Source organism: Alligator mississippiensis, chromosome 13 (assembly GCF_030867095.1).
Source record: "Alligator mississippiensis isolate rAllMis1 chromosome 13, rAllMis1, whole genome shotgun sequence".
NCBI classification, from domain to species: domain Eukaryota; kingdom Metazoa; phylum Chordata; order Crocodylia; family Alligatoridae; genus Alligator; species Alligator mississippiensis.
Genome location: NC_081836.1, coordinates 56563871 through 56587701, shown reverse-complemented (window position 1 = coordinate 56587701; position 23831 = coordinate 56563871). Strand labels below are relative to the sequence as shown.

Here is a 23831-nt window from a genome sequence, read left to right as displayed (position 1 = left end):
GCAGTGGGGGTCCACAGCTGGACACAGGCCTCCAGATGTGGCCTCCCCTGTGCTGAATAGAGGTGGAAGAATCACTGCCCTCCATCTGCTGGTAACGCTTCTACCCTTGTCACTGGTTTATAGGAGAAAAGGAGGTGGTGGCACCATCTTCTCCTTCAGCTGCTCTGTAAGAAGGAGTTTGCACATGCATGTCAGGGTTCAGGGTTATAAGCAGATACCTCCCTACAGTCCAAATTGCAAGACAGCAGCAAAGCTTAAGACCCATGTCTCTTCTCAGCCACATATTAGCTTCACTGGATCTCCACTCAGCCTGTTGGCTTGCATGCATCTCATTCTTCAGCATCCCACTGTCCCTGTGCATTAGAGAAGGAGACACGGTTCCTAACCGAGGGCTGCAAATGCCAGCAGCTAGCGAGGCATTCTGAATGCAGCCTAAGTCCCCTTTGCAGATCGAGCCCCAAGCCCCAAATTGAATCGGCCTTTTTTTCCTCCAGTTGGTAGATCTGGATTAGTCAATGAAGAGACAATCAAGCAGTCAACAAGACCGCTTCCAGCTTGTTCTACTCCGACATGGACTTTGTTAGTAGATGACAATTTGCGAGAGTTTGGAGGGCCAAGACGAGACTTCATGAAGCCCCGGCATGCTGCGGGCATACGATAAACTTGAACCAAAAGGGTGCACAAAGGAAACAAATGGGCCGACGGGCCTAGACAAATGAACCACGACTGGGGGAAAGAGCAAGGGGACATTCCAGCCTAAAGCTCATCATCTGCCTGCTTCTATGTCACATAATCTTTATTCATTTTGATCAACATTTTTGTGGCTTACCAAGAGAATTTCTACGCTGTGCTCCGCTTTATGCATCACACGCATTGACAAAAGCAGCAACAGCTACAAAACAGGAGTTTCCTGATGCCGAAAATATGTTCAACCGATACTTAAGTGGGAATTTAATTAAAAAAAAAGGAAGTAAATTAAAAAAAAATGTAACCTTCCAAAACAAGCTAGCAACATTACTTCTCTGATTTTCTCTTTTCTGAATTTTCGACATGGTGATAGATTTTTCATTTTTGAAGATGGGGGGGATCGAGTCCCAAAAGACAAAATGCACCACCACAAACCGAAGCCGATTAAAACTGGCACAGCTGAGAAGTGAAACGAAAGCATTTCAAGTGATGATGAACAGCCTGCATTTTTCCTTAACAACTGAATTATAAACATTAAATCATTCTTGGGAAAATCCAACCTTGGTGGGGGGTTAGTTTTCCTGAATAAAATCTGGTTTGGACAGAGAGCAAAACTCACTCAGTTTTATCGTTTCCTTTCGCTGGAGCTGGGGTCCTATGACTTTCACAAAGGCAGTCCTTTAGTTTAAGCCTGACGTTAATTGACAGCTTGTCCTGTAAGGTCACTAATTACACAAACCCGATGTAGACAAGTCTCTGGGAAATGCTATGACAAATGTCTCTTCGTAAAGACATCACCAAAGAACGGTCAGTGCATAATTCTGGACTGTCACCAACCCGGGCGGGATTCAAACCAGCGATCTAACCGAAACCATCCCGTTCTTCTGCAATCTGCATTACTGCGCATCCCCAGGGTTCGCACACTCGTGTTACAACACGCATCAAAAGGGAAGGCCTCGGGAACAACTGCTTGGCTAAAACAGGAGCATTATCAAAGCAAACCTGGGAAGGTTTTACCTGGAAAAGAATCTGCAAGATGCCGTTGAGGATGCACATGCGACGTCCCATGAAGATCAAGAAGGGCGCGATCAGCTCCACCAAATGATTGCATAAGGTCTCAAACTGGTGAAACCACCACGGCGACCAGTGCATGAAATAGGCAACCGGGTTGGGCACAGGTTGGGTCTGAAAGAGTCCAAAAAAGATGCATCATTTGGCATGGCCTCCCCGCTGCATAGAGCATCACTCAGATGATTTCTGGAGCCAGTTGGACAATGTTGATAGAAAGCTGCACCTGAAAAATGCCCATTTTCACTCATTTCCCCCCAAAATACCTGACATGCTGTCTGCAAAGTTGTCATTCAAAAACTTTCCATTATTTCAAACACCCCCCCCGAAAAAAATCTGAAACTTTTTCTAGTTTTCTTTTGTTTCCATCAGGAAATGAACAACTTTCAGGAGAATTTTTAAATTTAAATCCCAATTCTTCCCACCAAAAATAATTAGCAATTTTTTTTTTTACCCACACTAATTATTTAGGCATCATTCCTCTGCTTTAACACTTCACACTTACAACCTTTTCATTGATAAATATTGAGGCATGTTATCCAAGCATCATAAAAACAGCGGCACAGAGAGAGAAACTGAGGCAAGGAGAGAGGAAATGATTTCCCACAGTCACGGAGCCAAGAAGCGAACCCAGATCTCAGGCTTCAACACGGCAGTCCACATCTCAGTGTGTTTAAAATTTAAACAAATAATCTATACAAACCCATCATTTAAGATGAAAAACATCCAGGCATGTGATGTTAACCTTGGGTACCCATCTGCTAGCATTTGCAACAGTGCCAGTCTTATATCAACCTGCCTTTTCCCTTATTGATGCTCCAGATCTTCTATCCAGGGCAATCAAGCCCCAAATGCTGCAACCCCAATGAGAATTGCTACGAAGAAATTAGCAGTGGCAGCCCCAAGCAATGCCACAATTTATGCAAACAGCAACCAGTTAACGATTCACCTTAGCATGTCTAGCAAAAGCTCAAATTCATTAGCACTGTTTAAAAGCCCTGACAGCACAACAGGAAAAATGGCTGAAAATGCCAATTTTAATTGAAGGAGACACAACACATCTTTAAATTATTTGCAGCTAAATCAAAAATATAAACAATACAGGGAAAATATTGTACGATGGATGGCAATTGAGTGCGCTCTCCCTGCCAAATCCCACAACTATTGTAATTCCTTATTAGCAAAGCTGGAATTAATAAAGCTGTTGCTTTATACGGGTTTGAGGCTGCTGTAACCCCTCAGGACAAGAGACCGCATCCTTCCTTCCTCTGACACTGGGAGAGGATGCAGCAACCGAAAGGTCAAGGCGCTGTGCCAAGTCCACTGCAGCAAGGGGGTGGGAGGCCACGACTTCCCTGCATCCTGGGTCAGCCAGACCGGCCGTCTGAAGTGCCGCGAGGGCCCTTTCCCCACCATGCGGGAGCAGTTTGGAGTTCATCTGGAAGTTTGACTCTCCGCGAGCAAGCCCAGCACTTCGGGGAGACTCATGACATGTTTTCCACCATGACTCCAATGTGCTCAGCAATGTTTTTGCCCTCTGCTTTATTTTCTTTGCACATTGGGTCAACGCTCAACGGGGTCGTTGCAACGTGGAGAGTGAGTCATGTGGGTTTGTGAGGGATCATCCGAAACCAGGGCGGCAGATATAAGGATGAATAAGTGGCTAAAAGCATCAGCAATCAGCACCGTCACCCACACTCTCCAAACCTGTTTAAACATGCTTTATGCGCTCTTTTAACTTTCCCCTCTTTACCAAACACATTATGAACCCCTCTGCACTGCTTTGCTTTACAGCAAGGACTGGAAGCGAAGATGCTGGGACACAACATGTTCAGGTGCTAGGACACCTCTTCTCCTGCGACATGCAGGCCACAGAGGTTCAGAGAAATACCCGAATATCCTGGAGCCTCTTGAGTTCCCCCATTACAAAGGCAGGAAAAAGCACTTGGACCTGGAGTCCCTTTCTAAATCTGCACCTTCCCTTTGTCACAGGGTAAAAAGAGACTTGTCTATGTGTTTGACATCAGCCTAGACTCAAGAGAGCTTGCAAATAAATATTTGTTTTTTGTGCAAATATCTAGTTGGTCTAATAAAAGATACAATCTCTGCCACAAGTTCTGATTCCTAGACCCAAGAGATGCATTTTGAGCTCTTTATCCCGAGCCCATAAAGGCTGCTTGACGTTCCTTCCTATCCCATGACTCTCAAGTTCATTACCAATGGCACGATTCTGACACCAGAACAAAAACACGGCAAAAAAAAAAGGAAACCCTTGTTTTTGATCTGGTGTAAGAATCGTGCCATTGGTAATGACCTCAAGAGCTTATTAATTATTGACCTCAAGAGTTTATTAACAACTGGAGTTCCTACGCTTGAGGTCAATAATCCACGCCGGAAAGCATGCTATTCCCTCCTTATTACCAGTCGATAGGTGCCAGAAAGCATGCTATTCCCTCCTTATTACCAGTCGATAGGTGCCAGAAAGCATGCTATTCCCTCCCTATTACCAGCCAATAGATGCAATGCTGTACAGCAAGTGAGATAAATCAGCTTCAAGAGATTTGCAACCCAAAGGAGCAAATACAGCTAAGGAACACACTGCTCCTTGCAAATGTCTCATTTTTTTTTGCAATAGGGAAGGCAGCGTGTCTGGTGGGAGACCGTTTCAGGCACGAGGCATTCTCCCTAGCATGGCCTTCTCCTCCCCAGCACGGCACCCACCTCTCTCCACCATAAATCTCAAGTAAATAAAGTAAAAATGCCGTCAGCAACAGAAAAGGGATTTGGGCATGTAAGATATTGGTTAAAAGACTCTGGGAGGGGAGGCAAGAAACAAAAGGCAAAGCAGGAGGAGTGCATTGTGTGTGTGTGTTCCTGCCGAATGCTTTCCATATGGCCGAGGATCATGGGTGTAGCACGACGCAGCTTTCCCAGGGAGAAACCAGTGTTTATTTAGCAAAGGGTGTTGAGACCGGAGCGGAGCTCCAGAGCAGCAGTGAGTTCGATCTGCCCCCAGCACCCCTGACACGCAGGCACCTGCGAGGCTGGAAAATACTCTCTGTTTTTCTTGCATGCTCAACCTCCCAGCTGCCAACTTGGAGCTCGGGGTGGCAACGACCCACCTGCCCCCTCCCTCCATTGCCACTAGATGACTCCCATCGTGGATCTCCTGGTGGCATCGCCAAGGCCGGGGCAAGGCATGTAGAGCATGTGTTGGCATTTAGGTGCAACCCAGGCCCGGCCAACGCTTTCCCAGCATGAGCCTTGCTTACGGAAACATCGCAAAGAGGCAGCCCTGTCAAAACCGAGGGAGGAGGAAAAACATCTTATCATCTCTGCTTATTTTGGGGGCGTTATCGCACCTTTGGGCTTGGCTTCCTCTCTGGGGCATCCCAACATCCAAGATGTTTTTGTTTTTTCATGGAGAGAAATCAGGAGCCCCAGGAAGATAGGGCTAGTAGGGATGAACCGGGACCCAAGTGAATGAACCGAGTGTAGGAAAACCTGCAGCGACCAACACGGAGGGGAGACCTGCGGACATTTCATCTTAGCAGCAGCCGCACATTTTGGCTGGTTTTGCAGAACGTTTTAGGTCAGAAATAGCAACCGCTCCGTGAAAACCCAGTTGTGCAATAATAAACCTACAGCAGTCCTCACGCCTCGACCAGCCAAGGGAGGAAAGAAAAAAAACCAAAAAAAACCCCACTCTGCTACAAACGTGTTTTGAAATAAGATCAGGGAAAATTAATTCCATAATTCACGGGACAGATTTGTGACGTGCGATTCTCGGGCAGGGTTGCTTGCTGCGATACACGAATCCTACGCTCCCAGCGCCAGCATGCTCTCTGGCTTGTCTCTACCCGATTTTTATGAGGGTTGGTAACAGATTCTAAAAATATGCACAATTAACTGGGGGGTTTTTTCTCCCAAAGGAGTCTATGGTTTAATTATGTTCTTAGTGAGAACTATTACAGTGCTAAGTACCTGAAAACTTCTAATTTACTAAACTATACGCCACTAAAACCCAACAGAAGGCTATTATACGCCGGAGTAAATGCTCTTCTCTGGGACTGTAAATGGACCTCCCTCCCCACCTCCTGTCCCTGAACTCTGATCAAGTATTTAATCCCACTGTTAGATACCCCTTTCTCAGGCCAGGGAGATCTCCAGGCTCTTCTGCATATACTACAGTATTATGCCTATGAAAACAAGTCCCACATTGTGTCCCCCTTATTGCAAAAAAGCACGGGGCTATGTATATTATTGTTTCGCCATGAGGACGGAGCCTCCTGTGTTACCAGCTGTGGTGCATTTATGTGCAAAGTCAAAGAGCACAGGGAAGCGGATGGCCTCAAAGATAAGTAATGAGGTGGAGACCAGAGACACAGCAAGGGGATTTTATTCAAATTCAGCAGACGATTTCCACCCCCTTGCCCCAAATACCTCTGCAGCCTTTCTGCAGGGCTCTTTATCACTGTGTTGCCTACTTGGGTGGACACCTTAAATATTTTTACAGAAGATGTTCTTACAAAACCCACCCAGGGTCATTCAGAAATATGTACTAGCCTGTTATAAATTGACCAAGAAAAGAGAAAACCCACTATTATCCCCTCCTGTTTTATGGCAGTGACTAATACCAAAAAGAATCTGGCTCTTCACTTTTTGGGGGACTAAAGAGCATCCTTCCCAAGGATCGCGTTGCTGCCACGTCCCAGGGCCATCCATGCTGGTCACTGCGCTTCGGCTATGAGGATCAGCACTGAAAAGAATAGCGAGGCTGGCACTGAAATGACTTTGTTCTGGTTTTAAAGTTAATAACGTGTCAAACTGCAAAAGGGGAGAAACCAAGGGAAAGGCTGCAAGCAGCCTAAGTCCCCGTCTAATAAATGACTTAGATCCCGGTGAGACTCAGACTCCGAAAAGCCTCAGTAACTCCTGATCTTGGAAACAACTTCCTTTTAACGGGTTTAATGGGCTGTGGATCAGCCCCTCGGTGCTACAGTCTCGGTCCTTCCATACTCACAACTGCAGCAGGGAAACAACATTTGTTAGAGCCAATTTTCTTCAAAAACGGACCCCAAGTTACTTTTCTGGTCCTCGTTTCCAGGGCACCCTCCGCATAAAGTGACAAACCTACCGAGACCCTGGAGCACCCTACACAGGAATAAACCTGAGAGCCAGGATTCAAACTTCCCTGAACTTTGCTTTGGCAGAGTCTGCATTTGATCCTTATATCCGATGTCGCCGCCGAGCTGGATGCAGCGGTCCAAGAGGTGACCTCTCCCATCGTCCCGTCCAGTTTCAGCATGCTCAATGCAACGGCAGCTCAGGGCTCTGATCGCCAAACGGGAATAGATGTGGTTTGCCAGGAAAGTCCAGGAGAGTCAAAGGGTGAGGAAAGTCTGGTTTCTATATAGAGACGAGGGTAAGGATTTCAGGGGAAAAGCACTGGAAAGCTAGTGGGGCATAGTCAAGGGTACGGTGATGCACAGCGGGTGCATTAATGCTGAAATACAGATCCTTTAATGGTAGGGCAAGGTGGCACCGTTAGACTAATTGGTTATAAAGAGCCATACATTTTTGTAGGTGAGAGCCTACAATGTCAGATGCTAGAGCAATAGAGGTCACGTGCCTTTAGGTAGCTGAACTTTTCACTTCTTTGCTCATGGGACTTAGTGCTGGGTAAGGATATACTATATACACCGCACGTGCAGCAACTGTAACCGAGGCACTGCAAAGTGCTTTTATACAAAGGGCAAAGAAAATGCAGCGTGAATCAAACAGCTCAACGGCCTTAGGCACTTTTGAAAACCCCATCTATAAAGCATTGCCGCATATATACGCCGCATGCGCGTTCAAAACGTATACGCCCAGATGGACACGCTAATATATAGTTATGTCTAGATGAATATATAGCCCTTTGAAAATATCCAATTATTAACATAAATCCAATAAAAACAAAATTAAAAAAGTTTCATCTGTCTCAAAAAATGCCCCCGCCGGAGCGCTAATGTCCAGGTGGGTCACCGGGGGTACCGGAGGTGGTTCTCCGGTAATGCAACATCAAAATAATTAAGTCCCAGTAGATCTATTAAAGAAAGAAAGTTACCTACAAGTTCTTGCTGGGCAGGGCTTCCCTCGCCCACTCAATAGTAATATTCAGCTCACAGAAAAACATATTGGAATCTGCCTGCTTTAAGACAGCAACATAAGCCAAGGAGATGTGTATTTGACTGCGTGCCAGCACGACCATAAAATGTTGGCAATTTACTAGAGACTTAGTGCCGCGCCACTCTCCCCAAGGACCTAAATAAACTTCAGATGTACAGCATATATTTTTACTTTTATATATAATCTGCTGGTTCATTTTTAACCCCTTTCCCAACCTTCCCAGCATACAGGGCTTTTCAAAGCGGAGGCAGGTCCCTCCCTCCTTCCCCGGGCGAAGCCTCAGCAGCGAACAGTTAAGAGCGTGAAAAATCGGAGCAACGATTTGCATCTGGGCATTGGGTTTCTCGCGCAGCGATGCCTGCACATGTGGCTGCAGACGCGGGAGGGGAAAGGGTCCTGGGAGCAAATTCAGCTGTGCAATTTTCTGCCTCTGTGTTATAACATCTCCTCGGGGAGGCTCCTACAAGTTCACAGCGCAGCACTTGCAAAGCGCTCGCGGAGGTGAAAGCCTCCCACCGCGGATGAGACATTCGCATCGCAAGCCGGGCTCTGCTGTTAAGGAGTCAGCCCTGGTTGGCACCACAGGTTGCCTTTAGGTCTCTATTTTACCTGGGACACCATTAAATGACAGATCTCGGTTTCCAGCGTATTGGGCAGGGGAAAAAAGAAGCGATCTATAACTGACCTGTTTGCTTTTCCAGGCTGCGCCCGAGCTCATGGTCAAAAGCCTCCTGCCCAAGTAATAAAGACCACATTTCCATGGTCCAGGGCATACCTGTTTATTGACACTGCTCCCACATGGCATGCCCCGGCGGGGCCTGCTGTACATAGAGTTAATTGTAGACATATTACAGATTTACCTATTTATTCTGCACATTCTTGGAGGAGCTAAAATTACACTGGGAACTGCTGAGCTATTTGGGATATTTATTTGTGCAGAACCCCCGTTAAACCAATTAGCAGAGCTTGCAACAGCCCTCTCCACTCAAACGGGTCAAGGACCCCGGGACCCTTGCGCGGTCTCGTTGTTAGCCGTTTGCAGGGAAAATGCCCATTAATGATGTCAGCCAAATGTCTAATTTGGTTCGGAAAGCGTGGATCAGGCTCTGATTGCTGTTATGCCAGTGGGTGGGTGGGAGGACAAGCCTACCATCAACTGCCCAGGAAACTGGGATCGGAGCCGGCAACCATAGATAGCTCTTTCTGCAAGCAAGAAAGGGAGCATGAATCAAGCTTCTTATATGCAAGACGTACATGATTGTACATCACAGCGTGGACCTACCTCCATCCCAACGAAGGCTAGAGGCACTCCCTAGACCGTGGGTTGACATTTAGGATGTGATCTACCAAAGCCATTTAGGATGTTCAGCACTTTGCAGGTTCTTTTGGCTGGACTCCATTTATCTCCAAGTCTGTCAGCCAATTCCATCCAAAAGCCCTTCAACAAGCTGCCACAGCCAAGATCAAAACGCAGGGGTGCAGAGCTCAGAGCATCCAGGCTCCAAAGCATTGGCCTACCGTGGCTCTAGGGACATCTTTGCAGATTCCCAATGGGAATGAACGCTTTCCGAAGGTGTAGGTTGTAGCCATGTTGGTCTAAGGACATAGGCAGATGAGGTTCTTTGGGTAAATCCAATATCTTTTATTAGACCAATAAAAGACATTGGATTTACCCAAAGAGCCTTGTCTTCCAAGGAGGTGCTAACTCATCCAGAACGCCACCTCTCTGACCATGGGATTCATGGTTTTAGCAAGAGCCCTCACCCCCTTCCCCTGGTGGGTTCACCTCCCCAACTGGTAAGCCCCAGCACTGAACATCTTGAACCCAAGCCTCACATCCAGACCTCCTGCCCTGTGCCTCCAGCCAAGATCCATCATTTATTCCCAGCATCGAGCTGATACGCGTTGGTGCTTCCCTGGCACATCTCTTACACTGGGATTTGTTACCCAGCTTGCCCCATTTCCCCCCGATTCAGCAACAATAATGCAGCTACGTGGACTGCAATGTCTCAGCAACGACGCTCAAATCCCCGAACAAAAGACGAGGCAGAATTATCCGCCAATATTTTAAATTGCCATTTAAGAGCATATTGCAAAAGTGATCCTTTTATTGGTCACCTTTATGACTCTCTATTAGAGAAGACAAGCTTTTCCACACAGAGTAAGCCCTCGCGAAAGCACTGAAAATGTTTAAAACCATCCAGCCCTGCTATATTTATTATATATTTCTAGATGTATAAATAATTTCATGAAAAGGAACGTACTGAGTGGAAACTCCATTTAAAATGTGATCCCAGATGGTGGCAAAGCTCTAAATTGCAGGGCGACATGTAAAGAAAGATTAACGACCTAAAACAGGCACAAATTTATGAGGTGAAAGCCCCTGTAATCCTAGAGAAAAATGATACCAAACGTTAGACTAGACAGCTAGAAAATACCTCTGCTTAGTTCATGTGGCCTCAGATATTTTACATTTTCTTTTTATATACGTGTTATGCTTGGGCCCGCTTATTCATTTCTCCTACAAGACAGGGCATCGGTTTGGTACAAGAACAAGCTGACGGATATTACAGTGCCCAGCGGGCACCCCCTTATCTAGCTGATATAAAACAGCTATTTTATTCCAGTGTCTTTCATATAAACCATACCCTTAAGCACGTCTCAGAAGTCAACAGAAGTAGACGGGAGACAAGACTTCAGGGCACCGGTGTCAAGAACTTGGTATCGCACCTAATCTTTGCAATGTGAAGGGTCTTACAGTAGACTCTACGGCCCATGTACATCTTACATACTCCCTTTGTCTGCCTTCATTGTGAGAGTCTTCACCCCTCTCTCTGGCTATACAAGAGTTTGACGTCACGCCTGGCCAAAAAACAACGTCGATGGGCAATTCTCAGGTTTTGGGATTGCTTGGTGTAGTATGAAGTTTTGGGATTGCTTGGTGTAGTACCAAATGGCGACCAATCCTTGGAGCCCTCCCTTGGAAAGAAGGTATGGCTGGTTCACATCTATGAGCAGAGGCTTCAACCTTTATTACCCACAAAGGAGCATCCATCTACCACTGGATGACTGGACCGGTTCCTCATTCAATTCTATTTTGGGCTGGAGAAACCTTCCCAACAGAAGTTTCTGCGTAACTTTTGCCGTAAGTCTCCAGGAACTCACCTATCCGATGAAGCGCATTTCAGTGGAAAGCTCTCGCCCAGCTCAAATCGATAATACAGGACCCGCCTCCTATAGGCAACGTGAGCATCGATAAATGTAAACCACTTGGAAGGGGAAAGTGTGATTTACTCAATAACTCCAGCGGTTCAGCAAAGTGCCTGAAGCAGACGGTGCTGACTTGCTCTCAGATCCATTCTCCTGCACTACGCACTTGATCATTTAAAAAAATAAAATATATATAAAAAAAACCCAGTCAGGACCTGGTTTCATTCTTAAAACCACCAACCACTTTTTATAGGGTTCTTCGACTGGCTGCAGTACTCGGCATCTGCATGCGAGGACGCCTTGGACATGGCGGCAATTTAGTGCCCAAGACAGCATTGATGGGAGATGCTTACAATGGTCTTTTGACCTAAAAGAGACAAAGATGCTGGACCCAAATGTTGTTCCTGGATCGTGGCTTCCTGCACTGAAAAAGCCCTCTGCTTTCCCTGAGCAGAAAAGCAGCCCCTTGCAACAACATTTGGTTCCCAGTGGAGAGAGTTGCTTATCTACAAGGACTTGCAGAAATTAAAGGCGACATTTAAACATCAATTTAAATACATGATCCAAAAGAAAGAAAAGTTAACAGACTTGCAAACAGCCAAAGCTCAAACCAACCAAGTATGAGATGGACGGGGGAGGAAGACGGTGGATAAAACATTTGCCACAGGTGAAGGAATAACAAAGGGACCTTGCATCGAGTTAGCAGAAAATGCATAACCCAAGAGCGTAGCCTGCTCCCAAGTAGATGATTTAAAGATAAACCATCTTGTAGGTCTCGGTGTACAACTCTGATATGTCAGTGGCCTAATCAGATCAAAATAAGTGTTGTAAAAGGTGATACAGTGCTAAGAAACCTATTCTTCATCCAGGAAGAGCACACACCAACTGCTGCAGCATCCTTAGCCTGACGAAGGGTTTTTGAACCCGAAAGCCTGCTTAATAACTATTCTCCAACCATTTGGGTTGGTCTAATAAAAGAGATCAAATTCACCCAAGGAACCTTGTCTGCCTATGTCCTTAGACCAACACGGCTACAACCTAAACCCCTGGGAGGGGCACAGCACTCACGCAGGGAAACTTGGCAGCTGTCTGCCTGGCTATGTTCTCAGTTTGTTAAAATGGAGTTCCTGATTTATTTTTAACCTTTATACCCTCATCATAAGGTTTCCACTTCTCTTCTTCCTCTCCCACCCCCCAAGTAGTGGAAAGGCTGTAAAAGTTCCTTGCCATAAGAAAGGACCCAACGAAGACGGGGTTGGAGGGGAAGTGGAAGGGCCTGATGCTATTGGTGTTAGGCTCAGTTGACTCCCGTTGACTTCAGCAAGAGCCGCACCTTGCTGGATCCAGGGCTACTTCTGAAAGCCACCCACAAAGTGAGGGATTCTCACGCGGATGTTGGACCATGTGTCCTGCAGGATCTAATCAAACCAGCCAGGCACGGTACCGCGTTTGTGTAATGTTATGCCATAAACGGTTTTACAAGATGCACATCAAGATGTGCTGGAGAGAGGAAAGCGGGATCCAAACAGCCCAGAAGAACACCCTCGGATTGCAGCTTATTTGCAGAGGATTTTATTATGCTTTAAAATGATGAAGAAGGAATAACTCTTTGCAGATGGTTGGCATTGCCAGCTGGGCCTTGCTCGATAAAGTCACTTGGCTCTCGCTCGTACAGATTCCACATGGGCAGAGCGAGTCTGTAGATGGGCATTAGTACTGGATGAAGTGGTTATCTGGTGGTAGCACACAAATCTGAATGCACTTGGGCCTGGGTGCAGATTGGTTTTGGATGGAGACCAAGGCTTGTTTTACATGTTGAGACAACGAGATGCTCAATGAGGTCTCCATCGATAGCTCTCCGATGGACTCTGCTGTGCTACACTTGAATTTCTCAATGCATCCCTTCAACATGACTCAAATGCTATAGGAATGGGAATAGAAAGGTCCTCTCCACCTAGAAGCACTCACTTCTCCAAGAACTTTGCAAAAATGAAGCTCTTTTTTGCAGGTGCCCAGACACAGACTTCAGGCTGTAGCTTCAGTCTCTCAGCCAAAACTCTCAACAGAGACCAGCTACTGCGGAGGCCTCACCAGAGACCTCTCAAAAGGATCCAATTTTCAAAGGAAACGCGCTGAACCCTTTTTCACAATTCAGGGACCTCCCAATCACAACAAGCCGGAAATCAAAAACTCACCAGATTTTTGTTAAAAACAAACAACTCTCAAGCCCAGCTGAAACAGTTTGAAAACCGAGGCTGAGATTTGATTTGATTTTTTGTTTAATCAAAAAAAAAAAAAAATCAAATCTCAAGACTCGGTTTTCAGACTATGGCAACGTTGGTTTCGGAGTCTGAGACTAGACTTTCTCCGTCCCCGCACCAGGGTATGGTTTCAAAGAGTGAAGTCAACCATTTTCGGGGTGGAGCGGTAGAAGTTAATTCTAACTGCCAGCCTAGCCAATTAACGGTAATGGCATCTGGCGTTTCATCTCCCGTTCACCATGCTAAAAATTTACTGCGACTGCCTCCTCCCAAAGAGGGCCCACATTATTACATTATATATATATAGAGAGAGAGAGAGAGAGAGAGAGAGCCTCCTCCCAAAGAGGGCCCACATTACTTCACCCTATTTTTATATATATACACACACACACACACACACACACACACACACACACACACACACACACACATATATATATCCCTCCTTTCTTTTTAAAAGCCCTGTGTTAAAACTAGAACCATATCTCCTTTGGGCATTTTTTCCAAGTCTTGCGTGATCATAAATACGACACCGAGCGCCTGGCCAAGGAACACAACAGTGAAATCAGAGGGCAGTTTATCTAAGGAAAGCTTATGGCTCGTGCCTGTGTTTAGATTAGACCATTTTGAGGCCTGGACGGGTTTTTTTTAAGCACGCAGGAGAGTGAAAACTCAAGACGAACAGTGGGATCTTTCATAAAACGTGTTCATAAAGGGTAAATTGTGTCATTAGGAACTTGCTACCTTGTCGAACATCTGAATTCTCCAAACTGGAACACCACTTAGCTTTAAGCCAAATCAAACTAAAGGGGAAGAGAGAGGGAACCTTAAAGGTAGGGGCTGTTGTGTTTAACTTTCCAATTAAGGGAAAGATACGTTGAGACTGAACGGCGTTGGCATCAAACGAGGCTATTTAAACAAACGTCCAGGTTGAGCCATTGGCTCAATACATCGTATTTCTGAAGAGGGAACGAAGACGCTGGTATCATGTAGAAAGCATTTTGGTGCTGCTTACTTCTGTGAGGGGTCTGGGCATCACCCAAAGGGAAAGATCTTGGAGCAGAGCGAGGAAGGAAAAAAAAACAACCACAGCAAAACGTAATTTTTATATTAAAAACACAAACTCCCAAAGGGTTTTGGATAAAAAGCAGACTTTATTCCACCTTGGGGACCCTCGTTCGAAATCCAGACCATGTGTACAGGGACTGGCAACCACACTGATTAGATGTTTTTACAAAGTTGGAAAGGGTGACTGAGTCGAGGAGCGTCAGCTCCAGTCATCCTGGAGGCTTGCATGGAAGGACTGCTCTGCGTTGCTCTAAAACCATTAATTGTAACTTAAAACAGACTCTTTTAAATCCTAGTGGAAACTGAAATAATTCTTCACCCTTCTTATGGGGCACTCGATGGACAGGCTGTTAGTTCAGGCCTCGGACGGGGATCGGAGAAACCGGTTCGGTCCAGCAGTTCTGCCCCACACACGTTTTGCGAGACTTTGGGTAGGTCACACGGGGTGGGGTTTCCCGTGGATGTTACGCGGTAGCTAATCTGCTCCTTTGGCCTGGCCTGATTCTCTAATGGCCAAAGCAATAAGCCCAGTTGGGTCAGTTCTTACTTTCTACTCCATCTTTAAGGGTTCAGGGAAGGAAAATACTATCTGAGCATTGAGAAAGCATGGATGAGGGGGTCAAGCAGGAAGTACAGGTAATACGTATCCTTCAATGCCAAAGAGATAGGCTCAAGTGCCTCTCAGAGCAAATCAAGGCCCAGTCTCTGCCCCACAGAGCAAATGGTTTAGGGCCTGGATCCGGCAATCAGACTTTCAGAAATGTAAGTTTTGGGTTGGCTTCTGGCCCACGTCCAAGTCTAAGCTGGCACCACCACATTTTTCTACTAAGGAACAAAATGCCTTTTCATGCAAATCTTTACTCAAGTGAGTAACCCCCGCACACCTGTGGAAATCGGTAACCTGCAGGTGTTGGGCTACTCATGGGAGTAAAGGTATCAGATCACATCAATTTAAGCACTTACATATGTGCTGAAACTCAGTCTTATTTAGCAAAGTTTAAGTGCTCAGAGGAAAGTTAGCCATAAAAGATGATAGAGTATATCTCTTAATAAAAAAAAAAAATGGAAGAAAGAAGGATGCTAGCAATGAATGATGATCTTCTGACGAGGGCTTGGGGCATGGGGTGGGGTGCAGGAAATGAAAGCAGATTTCTTGAATGGGTTAAAAAACATTTTCTGAACTGAGTTAATATCTTCTTGCTTTTTCCTTAAAAGTAAAGATCTCACCACCTTCGCTGAACTAAACTGGAGTTGAGAAGAGCTGTTTCAAACTCATTATAAAGTGCACCAGCTCCACATGATACACCACCACCCTGCCATTAGCTTCGACTGCCATTCAAGACAAGAGCATGGATGGATGTGACGAGACTCAAAAAGTATTTCCATGACCTTAAGGCGACAGAGAAGAGGTTCAACAGGCCCTTTCCATGGGTCAGCTGCATCAGTTGCAAGACAATCACCAACACGTTCTTCGCTCCCCCTGGCTCCCATAAGCAAGGCCTGAACAATGCACCAAAAACACGGCGCCTCTTTTCCAAAAGGTCTATTTTATACGCAACTTCTGCGCTGGCAAAACTTGGGATGGAACAATTTGCAAACGTTATTATAGCAATGCCATTCCTGGCACGTAACAATCATGACATAAGCATGCCTTAGGCAGGACAGCTTATTCCCATTCCCCTAGAGAAGCTATACTTGTACAGGTTCTTCTATAACTACATCCCTTCTCGAGGTTGATGCCACTTTTTAACTGTATTGTTAATGAAAGTGGTGCAACATTTGCGTGTAAACATTTGCAGCGTATGAGGACCTTTAAACAGGCATAAATCACATCCTAGTTAAGATAAGCACATATCAACACTCATTAAAAAAACCCCCAAAATTGCCAAAGCATAAGAACCTGGAAAAAGAGCAAAACTGTTTGAAATTCTTCTTTCTGTTAGCAAAAAAACCAAGAGAAAACCAGTCGCCGTTCAAATTTGGAGCTAAAATGGTAACTTAACTTCCGCCATTCTTTGGGTCAGTGGTTTAAAATGGCTTCCTAGCAGCAAAGACTCTAGACCTAACCTCAGTGTGTCTACCTGTAAAATAGGAGCAATATTGACCTACCTTATAAAGGCATTGGGAGACTTGGATCCAATTCGGGCAAACATTTGAGCACGTGCTTAACCTGCAGTTCATTTCTGCCTAGCAGAGCCCTACGCACATGCATTTGAATTTAGGATGGATAAAATTAATTCACTAAGCTTCGACATCTTACACAAACTCTTCTAAGGCCTTCAATTCTCCCTCCCAGGATCGGTCAGCTGCGCTTTTTGTAACTACCTAAGCTCACAGAGCATCTTCTCGTAGCTGGGCAATCACAATTTAAAAGTAATGGAGTTCTTTCAAAGGTCTCCCCATTTGCAGAGAGAAAAGGCCAGCCCCGACAGACACATTTCATCTTTCAGCCAATGTCGGGAAATGGCCTTGGTAGCCTGTTAGTAGCACAACGGATGCTTGAAGAACAGGGGTTTCTCAATTTGGGTTGGGCAAACAATTTCCAACTGGTTTTCAGTTGAAAATCAGGTTTGTAATTAAATGAAGAAAACGGTTATAAACACAGTCCAGCAAAGACTGTTATTTTCTGCAAAGAAAACTCACTGCATTTGAGTGCAACCCAACTCCCTCCCCCGCCCAAAAAAGCAAGCCGTCATTTTAGCTGAGTAAAGTTTTGAATGTTTCTGGGTAAAACCCCATACCGTTGCATGCATCTGCTACACAGGACTTCACGAGCAGAAAACCACCTTTATTTTACAGACAAAACCCCTGTTTCTCAGAGGTCACGAGGACCTGAAGACCCCGAGCAAGGTTCAACAGGAGCTCCGTAGTATCAGCCCCTCATTACAAAAATCTCGAGCCTGTTCTGCGCCTCCCCAGGGTTCAAGCAACACCCGTTGCACAAAAAACAACCCTTTTGAAGCTAAGGCCTCGCTTTGCTAAGGAAGGATACGCTCCTGAAACAAGCAAAAGACTCAGATCCCACTGCTTGAGCTTTAAGCGTGTGAAGTTAATGGGATTTAAATGCACGCTTAAAATTAAGCACGGGCTGGAGAGCCTTGCTAAAGGGGAATGCAGACGCTATAACACGTTGGGCGAGACGTAAAAATAAGCCAGGCACACTCCTTCAGTGGAAAGATTTGGCCCTAATGCTGGTAACGAGGATCGCTGCATTGGCTTAGCTGCCTTGCTGAGCGCACTGCACTGCACGTGTAGCTTGCTTGGACGCTTTTCTTTTTTTTGGAGGGGAGGGGAAAAAAAAAAGCATGGTTAAAATCAGAAATAACCAATCTGTTCCCTGCTCCAAAAGACCTCGCCCTTGCCCTGCACTGGAGGGCTTACCGATCACTATTAGACACGAGAAGGCGATCGTGTGCCAAGCTTCCTCGTTTTTAATAAAGCCTTTTGCCTGCTCTCCTCAGGACAAATCCCATCCCTAAGCATGAGCTCAGAGACGGCCGGCCTGCGGGATGCCAGCCCTGGCTGCAACGGGGGGATAAAAAACATACGCCGCAAGAGCAACGAAAACCAGATAAGGGAAAACACGGGGCTGGGATCCGTGCAACTTGGCCGGGCGGCTTTTCAAGGCCCCTTTCTCCCCTCCGAGGGTTTGCCTTTATTGCAGCCTCCCCCTCCCCTGCGAACGCACCCTGTGCCAGCTCCTCTCGCCTCGGCTGCTGGAGACACGGTAGTCAAACTGCCCCGTGGACCCCGCGCGCATGGCTCGTGCCCATGTTTACGCGGCGCGGGTTGAAGGGCTGAATTGCTCACATTTTCCCCCCACCGCTGGCACCAGAGCCTAGCCCCACGAGAGAGGCACACGCCTACCCCAAACAGTGCGCTCATTGAGGCCAACGGGCCGGGGCGATACAGTGAGGAGGGGCTGGGATTGTTTGTCTTATGAAGTTAGGTTCTTGCACAGTATTTAATATTCCCCGTCATGCAGGCCTGTTTCTCCTTGAGTCTGCCTGTCAGTTAAGCCCGGGGATGTTTATTTTAACGGCCACTTGTGGTTGAGGCTGGTGCCAGTTGTACGGCATTGGTTACGCAGATTTAACACGGGGGACTTGGCCCCCGAGTCCCAGAGTACAGCAGGCAGCCAGGGCTGCCCTGTCCTAATGTAAAACAACTGAGAAATCCCCGCTCCGGCCTTAACCCCTTCAGGGAAGGGAGCTGGAAAGACCTCGATGAAGCAACAGCCCCTTGCAACACGGGATGCGTATCGTAATTCAGCGCGCCAACGATGTAACAGACCAACCAGGCGATACGGTCCGAGGAGAGACATTTAAGTTCCCGTTGTCGATGCAAAATGCAGCGTTACTTCATCCCACGTTGCACGGCCAGTCTTTTCTCCCGGTCAAGGAGTGTGAATGCGCCATTGGGTCTTCCCAGAGACCCTTTGCTTCTGCTCAGCCCCTATATGCGGTATAGGGTGCCCAGCCCCGACATCCTGCCAACTGCTTGTCAACTGAAAACTGGTGATAGGAAAGCAGACCCATGGCTAAACCACCTCCTCCCCCCTGAGCTCCTCCCCGGTTCCTCTTCCAAGCCAGATCTGCAAAGGTCTTCGGAAATCGGAGGTGATGGGTCCTCGTTTCAAATTAATCTTTCCCTTCCAAAAAGGTCCTTGGTGGCTCAGTGGACACGACCTAAAATAACAGACCTGCTCTTTCTTCTTGCATATGACTCGTAACATGTTACCCCCAATGCTTTTGTCATGTAGTGCTTGCATTCCCCATCTCCTTCTACCTCATTTCCGATACCGCGCTTCAAAGCGAATGGCAGAATAATGATGTCCAGCACACGCTCTATGGAGAGTTGAACTTACGAGGCTAAAATATTAAACAAAACCACGGCCTGGAGCAAAATTATGTATCATTTTGGATCGTCTGGGTTGCTTCCAGGAGGTTAATCACCCCCAGATTAATCCATCAGGCGGACTGATGAGCCATCGCATTTGGTACATCCAGCTGGACATCATTACCTAAGATTTGATCCTTCCCTACTGAAAATAATCTGAAGGCCGCCATAGATCACGCTTTATGAAAGGAACAGCGAATGGATTGTGCAAATTCTCCAGGGAGCCAAACTGTGCAGAATCGTTGGCTGGTCGTCAAGCGGGCTCATATACATTTTATTGCTATTTGCATACATGCATGCCGTTGTTTTTCTGAATGACTAAGACGTCGGTTGAGTTCATTTTTCTCAATGCAAGCATCCTCCTATAAGGTGCTTTCATCTTGCTGTCCCAAGCCATGCCGTGCAATCAAATCGACTTCACGGGAATTTGGTTAAAAGCGACAGAGAATGGAAGTCCAAGACGGTTTTGTGCCTCTCCTTGTTCAAACCCCAGCGTCGGAGCTAGGTTTTTCAGGAAATAAATGGGTGGTTATTTCCGTCGGAAATGTTTCATCTGCAAACACTGAACGATGTCATGGAAGGCAAAAAAAAAAATCATCTGTTTCAAAACACCCACCCTCTTTAATTCTCCGTTTAAAAATAACGATGTTGATAAAATACAAATGCTGCCAACATTTACTGGGTAAACAACATCTCAAGCCTAACATCTGATCAGTGAAAATGATAATTACTTAGTCCACTAAAAAAGGAAGAATTAATTAAGCAGATTAGCTATGAGGGAACCAACTCTTGTACATTTGAGAAATGGATACCCCGCTATAATCTCCAAACAATTCCCTCCCTGTGGCTTTCTCATCTGCATCAAGTTTTCCATAACTAATACACTACACACTTTATTAGGCCATACTGAGATATTCGAGGGGTTCGATTTTCTTCCAACGCGCTGCCAGTGCCAGCTCACATCTGGCTACCACAAGGAAGTGTATAATCAACCACCCTGTGTCCGTTCCTCCATTTCGTACACATCTCCACATATTTTTTCAGCAAACATCTCACTGGAACGACCAAAAAGGAAGAAAATAACTCAATGCTGGCGACTGAAAATCCCCGCTCTACATTGCACACCCCGCTATAATCCTTACGCCGAGTGCAGCCCGTCACACTCTCAGCAACATCGCAGCCCGAGAAGAAAAGACAACCCATTCTCACATCCCATCCAACACAGGGATATAACTATATAATTCCTCCTCTAGCTGCAACTGCATTTACATGCGCCTTATTTCTTGTTATAAATCAATGATTCCTAATGTCGTTGCTCTCAATTCAGTGGATTTCTAATTCCTTTCCTGACTGTGGAGGCTGATAACAAAAGCATCCTTTAATGTGGCCCAAAGCATCAAAATGAAAAGAAGAGACACCCCATCTCACCCCACAACCCCGCCGTGCAAGTTTCTCACGTTTAAGAGAAAAAAAACTCTCCTTATATCACAAGTTTACTTATCATGAATTTTTTGGGGCATCTCGCAGTTGTCTGCAAGACCTTCTGCAACACCTCCCGCCCGGCCAGTTTACCAAGCTGCTAAAACGGAGGCACAAGCGGTTTCTGAATGCGAGAAAACAGCTCAGCTCATCTCCAAGTGACTCCAACTCTCGCAGCGCTGCAAAAGATTGGCAAACGCATCCTCGTTTTCCCATTAATTGGATACTCCTATAAGCATCCACCACAGGGCACCTGGACCAGCTACTCACCTGCTGCATGCTGGGATAGGGCCCAACTGCTGCCAGTAAGGGTCCTACAGACTGGGAATTTCACTGGGCAGGATTTGGCTCACCATCTCATGGTGAGAGAAGAGACCTCGGGTTCAAATTCAACCTCCAATCCTTGGTTCTGCTGACTTGCTCTGGATAACCTAACCTCAGTGTTTCTACCTGTAAAATAGGTGCAATATTGACCTACTTCATAAAGGCGTTGGGAGACTTAGACCCAATTCGGGCAAACACTTGAGCCCGTTCTTAATCTAATGTTCATTCTGCCTAGCAGAGCCCTAGGCACATGTATTACTTTTGTTGAGCGGGGGTCTCACTGAATGAACGTTTGTGAGCATTCGGGGAGCTTCTGATGCAGTTGGGTCTGGTCCTGCTTTTTGGGCAGGGGGCTGGACAAGATGTGACCTCCCACCCCTCATTTTCTATGATAGAAGCAGCTAGGAAAATGTGCTATTTTAAAAATAGGCAAGTGCAGTAGTTACCCTGATACACATCGAGGCCAAGCCAGCAAGAGCAATGCATTTAAAGCAACAGTTTCCAATCACAGAAACAGAACTCAGACAGGAAGCGTGATGTCACTTCCTAAAAGAGTTGGAAAAATTCTTCTTTGCAAACTTTCTTCTTTGAAAGCTTGCAAAAAATAAGTTTTCCAACTATTTTAGTTAGTCGAATAAAAGATGTCGGATTTACCCAAAGAACCTTGTCTGCCTACATCCTTGGACCAACGTGGGTACAACCTATACCCATGTCACTCCCTGGCACTTTTTTTTTTTTAATACTTTCTTCTAACAAAAAAAAAAAAGGAAAGAAAACCAGAGCATTTTCACAGCAGGTGATCAAGGTCCTCCTTTCCAGCGCTGCCGAGCAGCCCTGCCTGTATCAGCGAAGCACATCAGAAAGCGGGACGCCGTGAAAAGCTGCATGGATGAAATGGGCACGTAAGCTCAGACGCGGTCTCATAAAAGGCCCCGAGGAGTCGGGCAAGGCTGCATTATGTTAAAACTTGGGACTAATACGAAGTCTTGTTTCTTAACGCAGGAGCTGGAAACGTGCCCAAAGGAATGGAGGGGGAAAAAATAATAAGCAGACCAATTGTATATTTCTCCTAGAAATTCCATGTCATAACGTACCTAGCAAGTTACATTTTCAGGGTCCAATTTCAATAAATCAACACAGCGTGCAGAATAACAGTAGCACAAGTCTCTCCCTCTTTCCATAATACACCCAGGTAAAATCACCGTGAAGCAAAGAACAAAATGCCCATTCTTTCTGGTGCTTGGCAGTGGGACAAATTACTTTCTACACCTCCCTGTGTTGAAGGACTAGTTATTAAATATGGTCTAAGCTGCCTTTCCAGCTGTACTTAAATCAAGGGCAAAAATAGGCTAACAGGACTGTCCGTAAGACATTTAGAGAGCAAAGGAACAATTTTCAGTCAATGCCACCCCAATATCTAGCGTCAGATTTGTACTGCACAGCTTTCACTCGTCTAAAAGCTGCTGGTCCCTACTCTGCAAATACAAGCAATGGTTGGAGGTGCTATCGCTTTTGACAAGGGTTATGCAGCATCAAACCAGCTTTCCCATAGTTTGTGCAGCTTTCAGAAAAATCTAGGCAGGGGAATGAACATTTTCCGTTGCCAAAAAAGAAGCCGGCATCCACCTGCCCTGCTTTATTTTTTCCAAAGAAGCCTGCTTCAACTTTTTACCGTCTTGAACTTTCCCTGAGCCCGAAATCTTGAAGAACAAGATTTTTTTTTGTTGCAATTTCTCAGTTGGTCTAATACAAGGTATCATTTTGGAAGAAGAGTTCTAGATTTTTGCATTGCTTCAAAATACTTCCTTTGTCCTTCCTGTACGTTCCCTTTACTGTAGAAGCTGTTATTTATTACGAGGACTCTTCTTCGGTAATCCCTCGCAGACGAGGATGATTGTCTTTCATGACTGTCTTATTGGTGGGTCCGAAGATGGTTGACGAGGCCGATACGGGATCAACAGACTCTGCTGCAGCTCGGGCACGTGTCTCCACTCCAGTGGCTCTGGATTCTTGATTCAGTCCATGACATGTTGCTTCTGTTGCTCCCGTTTTCCATCTCCTGTTGTTGTCATAAGGTTTCAAAGTAGTGGGACCCTTGCAGCAGGCTCTCCCTCCATTTGGGGTGGTCCCGGACATCGGGGACGCGTAAGGGGTGCACACAGGTGCACGTGCACCCCTGGGAAAAGCCAGCTGCGAAACTGGAAGTGCCACTGGTCGCCCATGGTCCTGGCAATAGTCTCCCATAAGTTCATGTTGATGGTGCATTTCTTCAAGTTGGCCGTGAGGGCGTCCTTGAAGTTGGCCTTGAGGGCATCCTTGAGGGTGTCCCTGAAGCACTTTCTCTGCCTTCCTCTTGACCATGACTGAGCTGTGAGTATAGACTGAGTACTACAGTAGTACTGAAAAGAGCCGGTTGTGCTACAGACATGCAGCAAGAAACAGACCAAACCTCAGGGGTCTGGTCTACTTAGACGGTAAGTTAAAGAAGGAGGGAAGAAAGGCAAGGAAAGGTGAAGCAAGATGCCCAAGGTCAATGCTATTACCCAGAACAGAACCCGGGTTTCCAGACTCATCAGTTCACCAGGCCACTTTGCTTCTCAAGTTAAGGCATCTTCAAGCCTTTCCCCCTAGAAATCACGCTACTTGCCCCTTATAATCTCCCCT

At 46.1% G+C, this 23831-nt stretch overlaps 1 protein-coding gene across 3 annotated transcripts in view; it reads right to left on the bottom strand.

The window, feature by feature from the left end:
- Positions 1–23831, bottom strand: part of LMF1 (lipase maturation factor 1) — a 288641-nt gene that overhangs the window by 84868 nt on the left and 179942 nt on the right. For 2 of the 3 annotated variants that reach the window (XM_059716871.1, XM_059716872.1), the window contains one exon: positions 1705–1872. The exons of the other annotated variant lie outside the window; for it this stretch is intronic. In XM_059716871.1, the coding sequence (XP_059572854.1) occupies positions 1705–1872 (168 nt within the window). The remainder of the gene's footprint in view (positions 1–1704; positions 1873–23831) is intronic. 3 annotated transcript variants of the gene reach the window in all.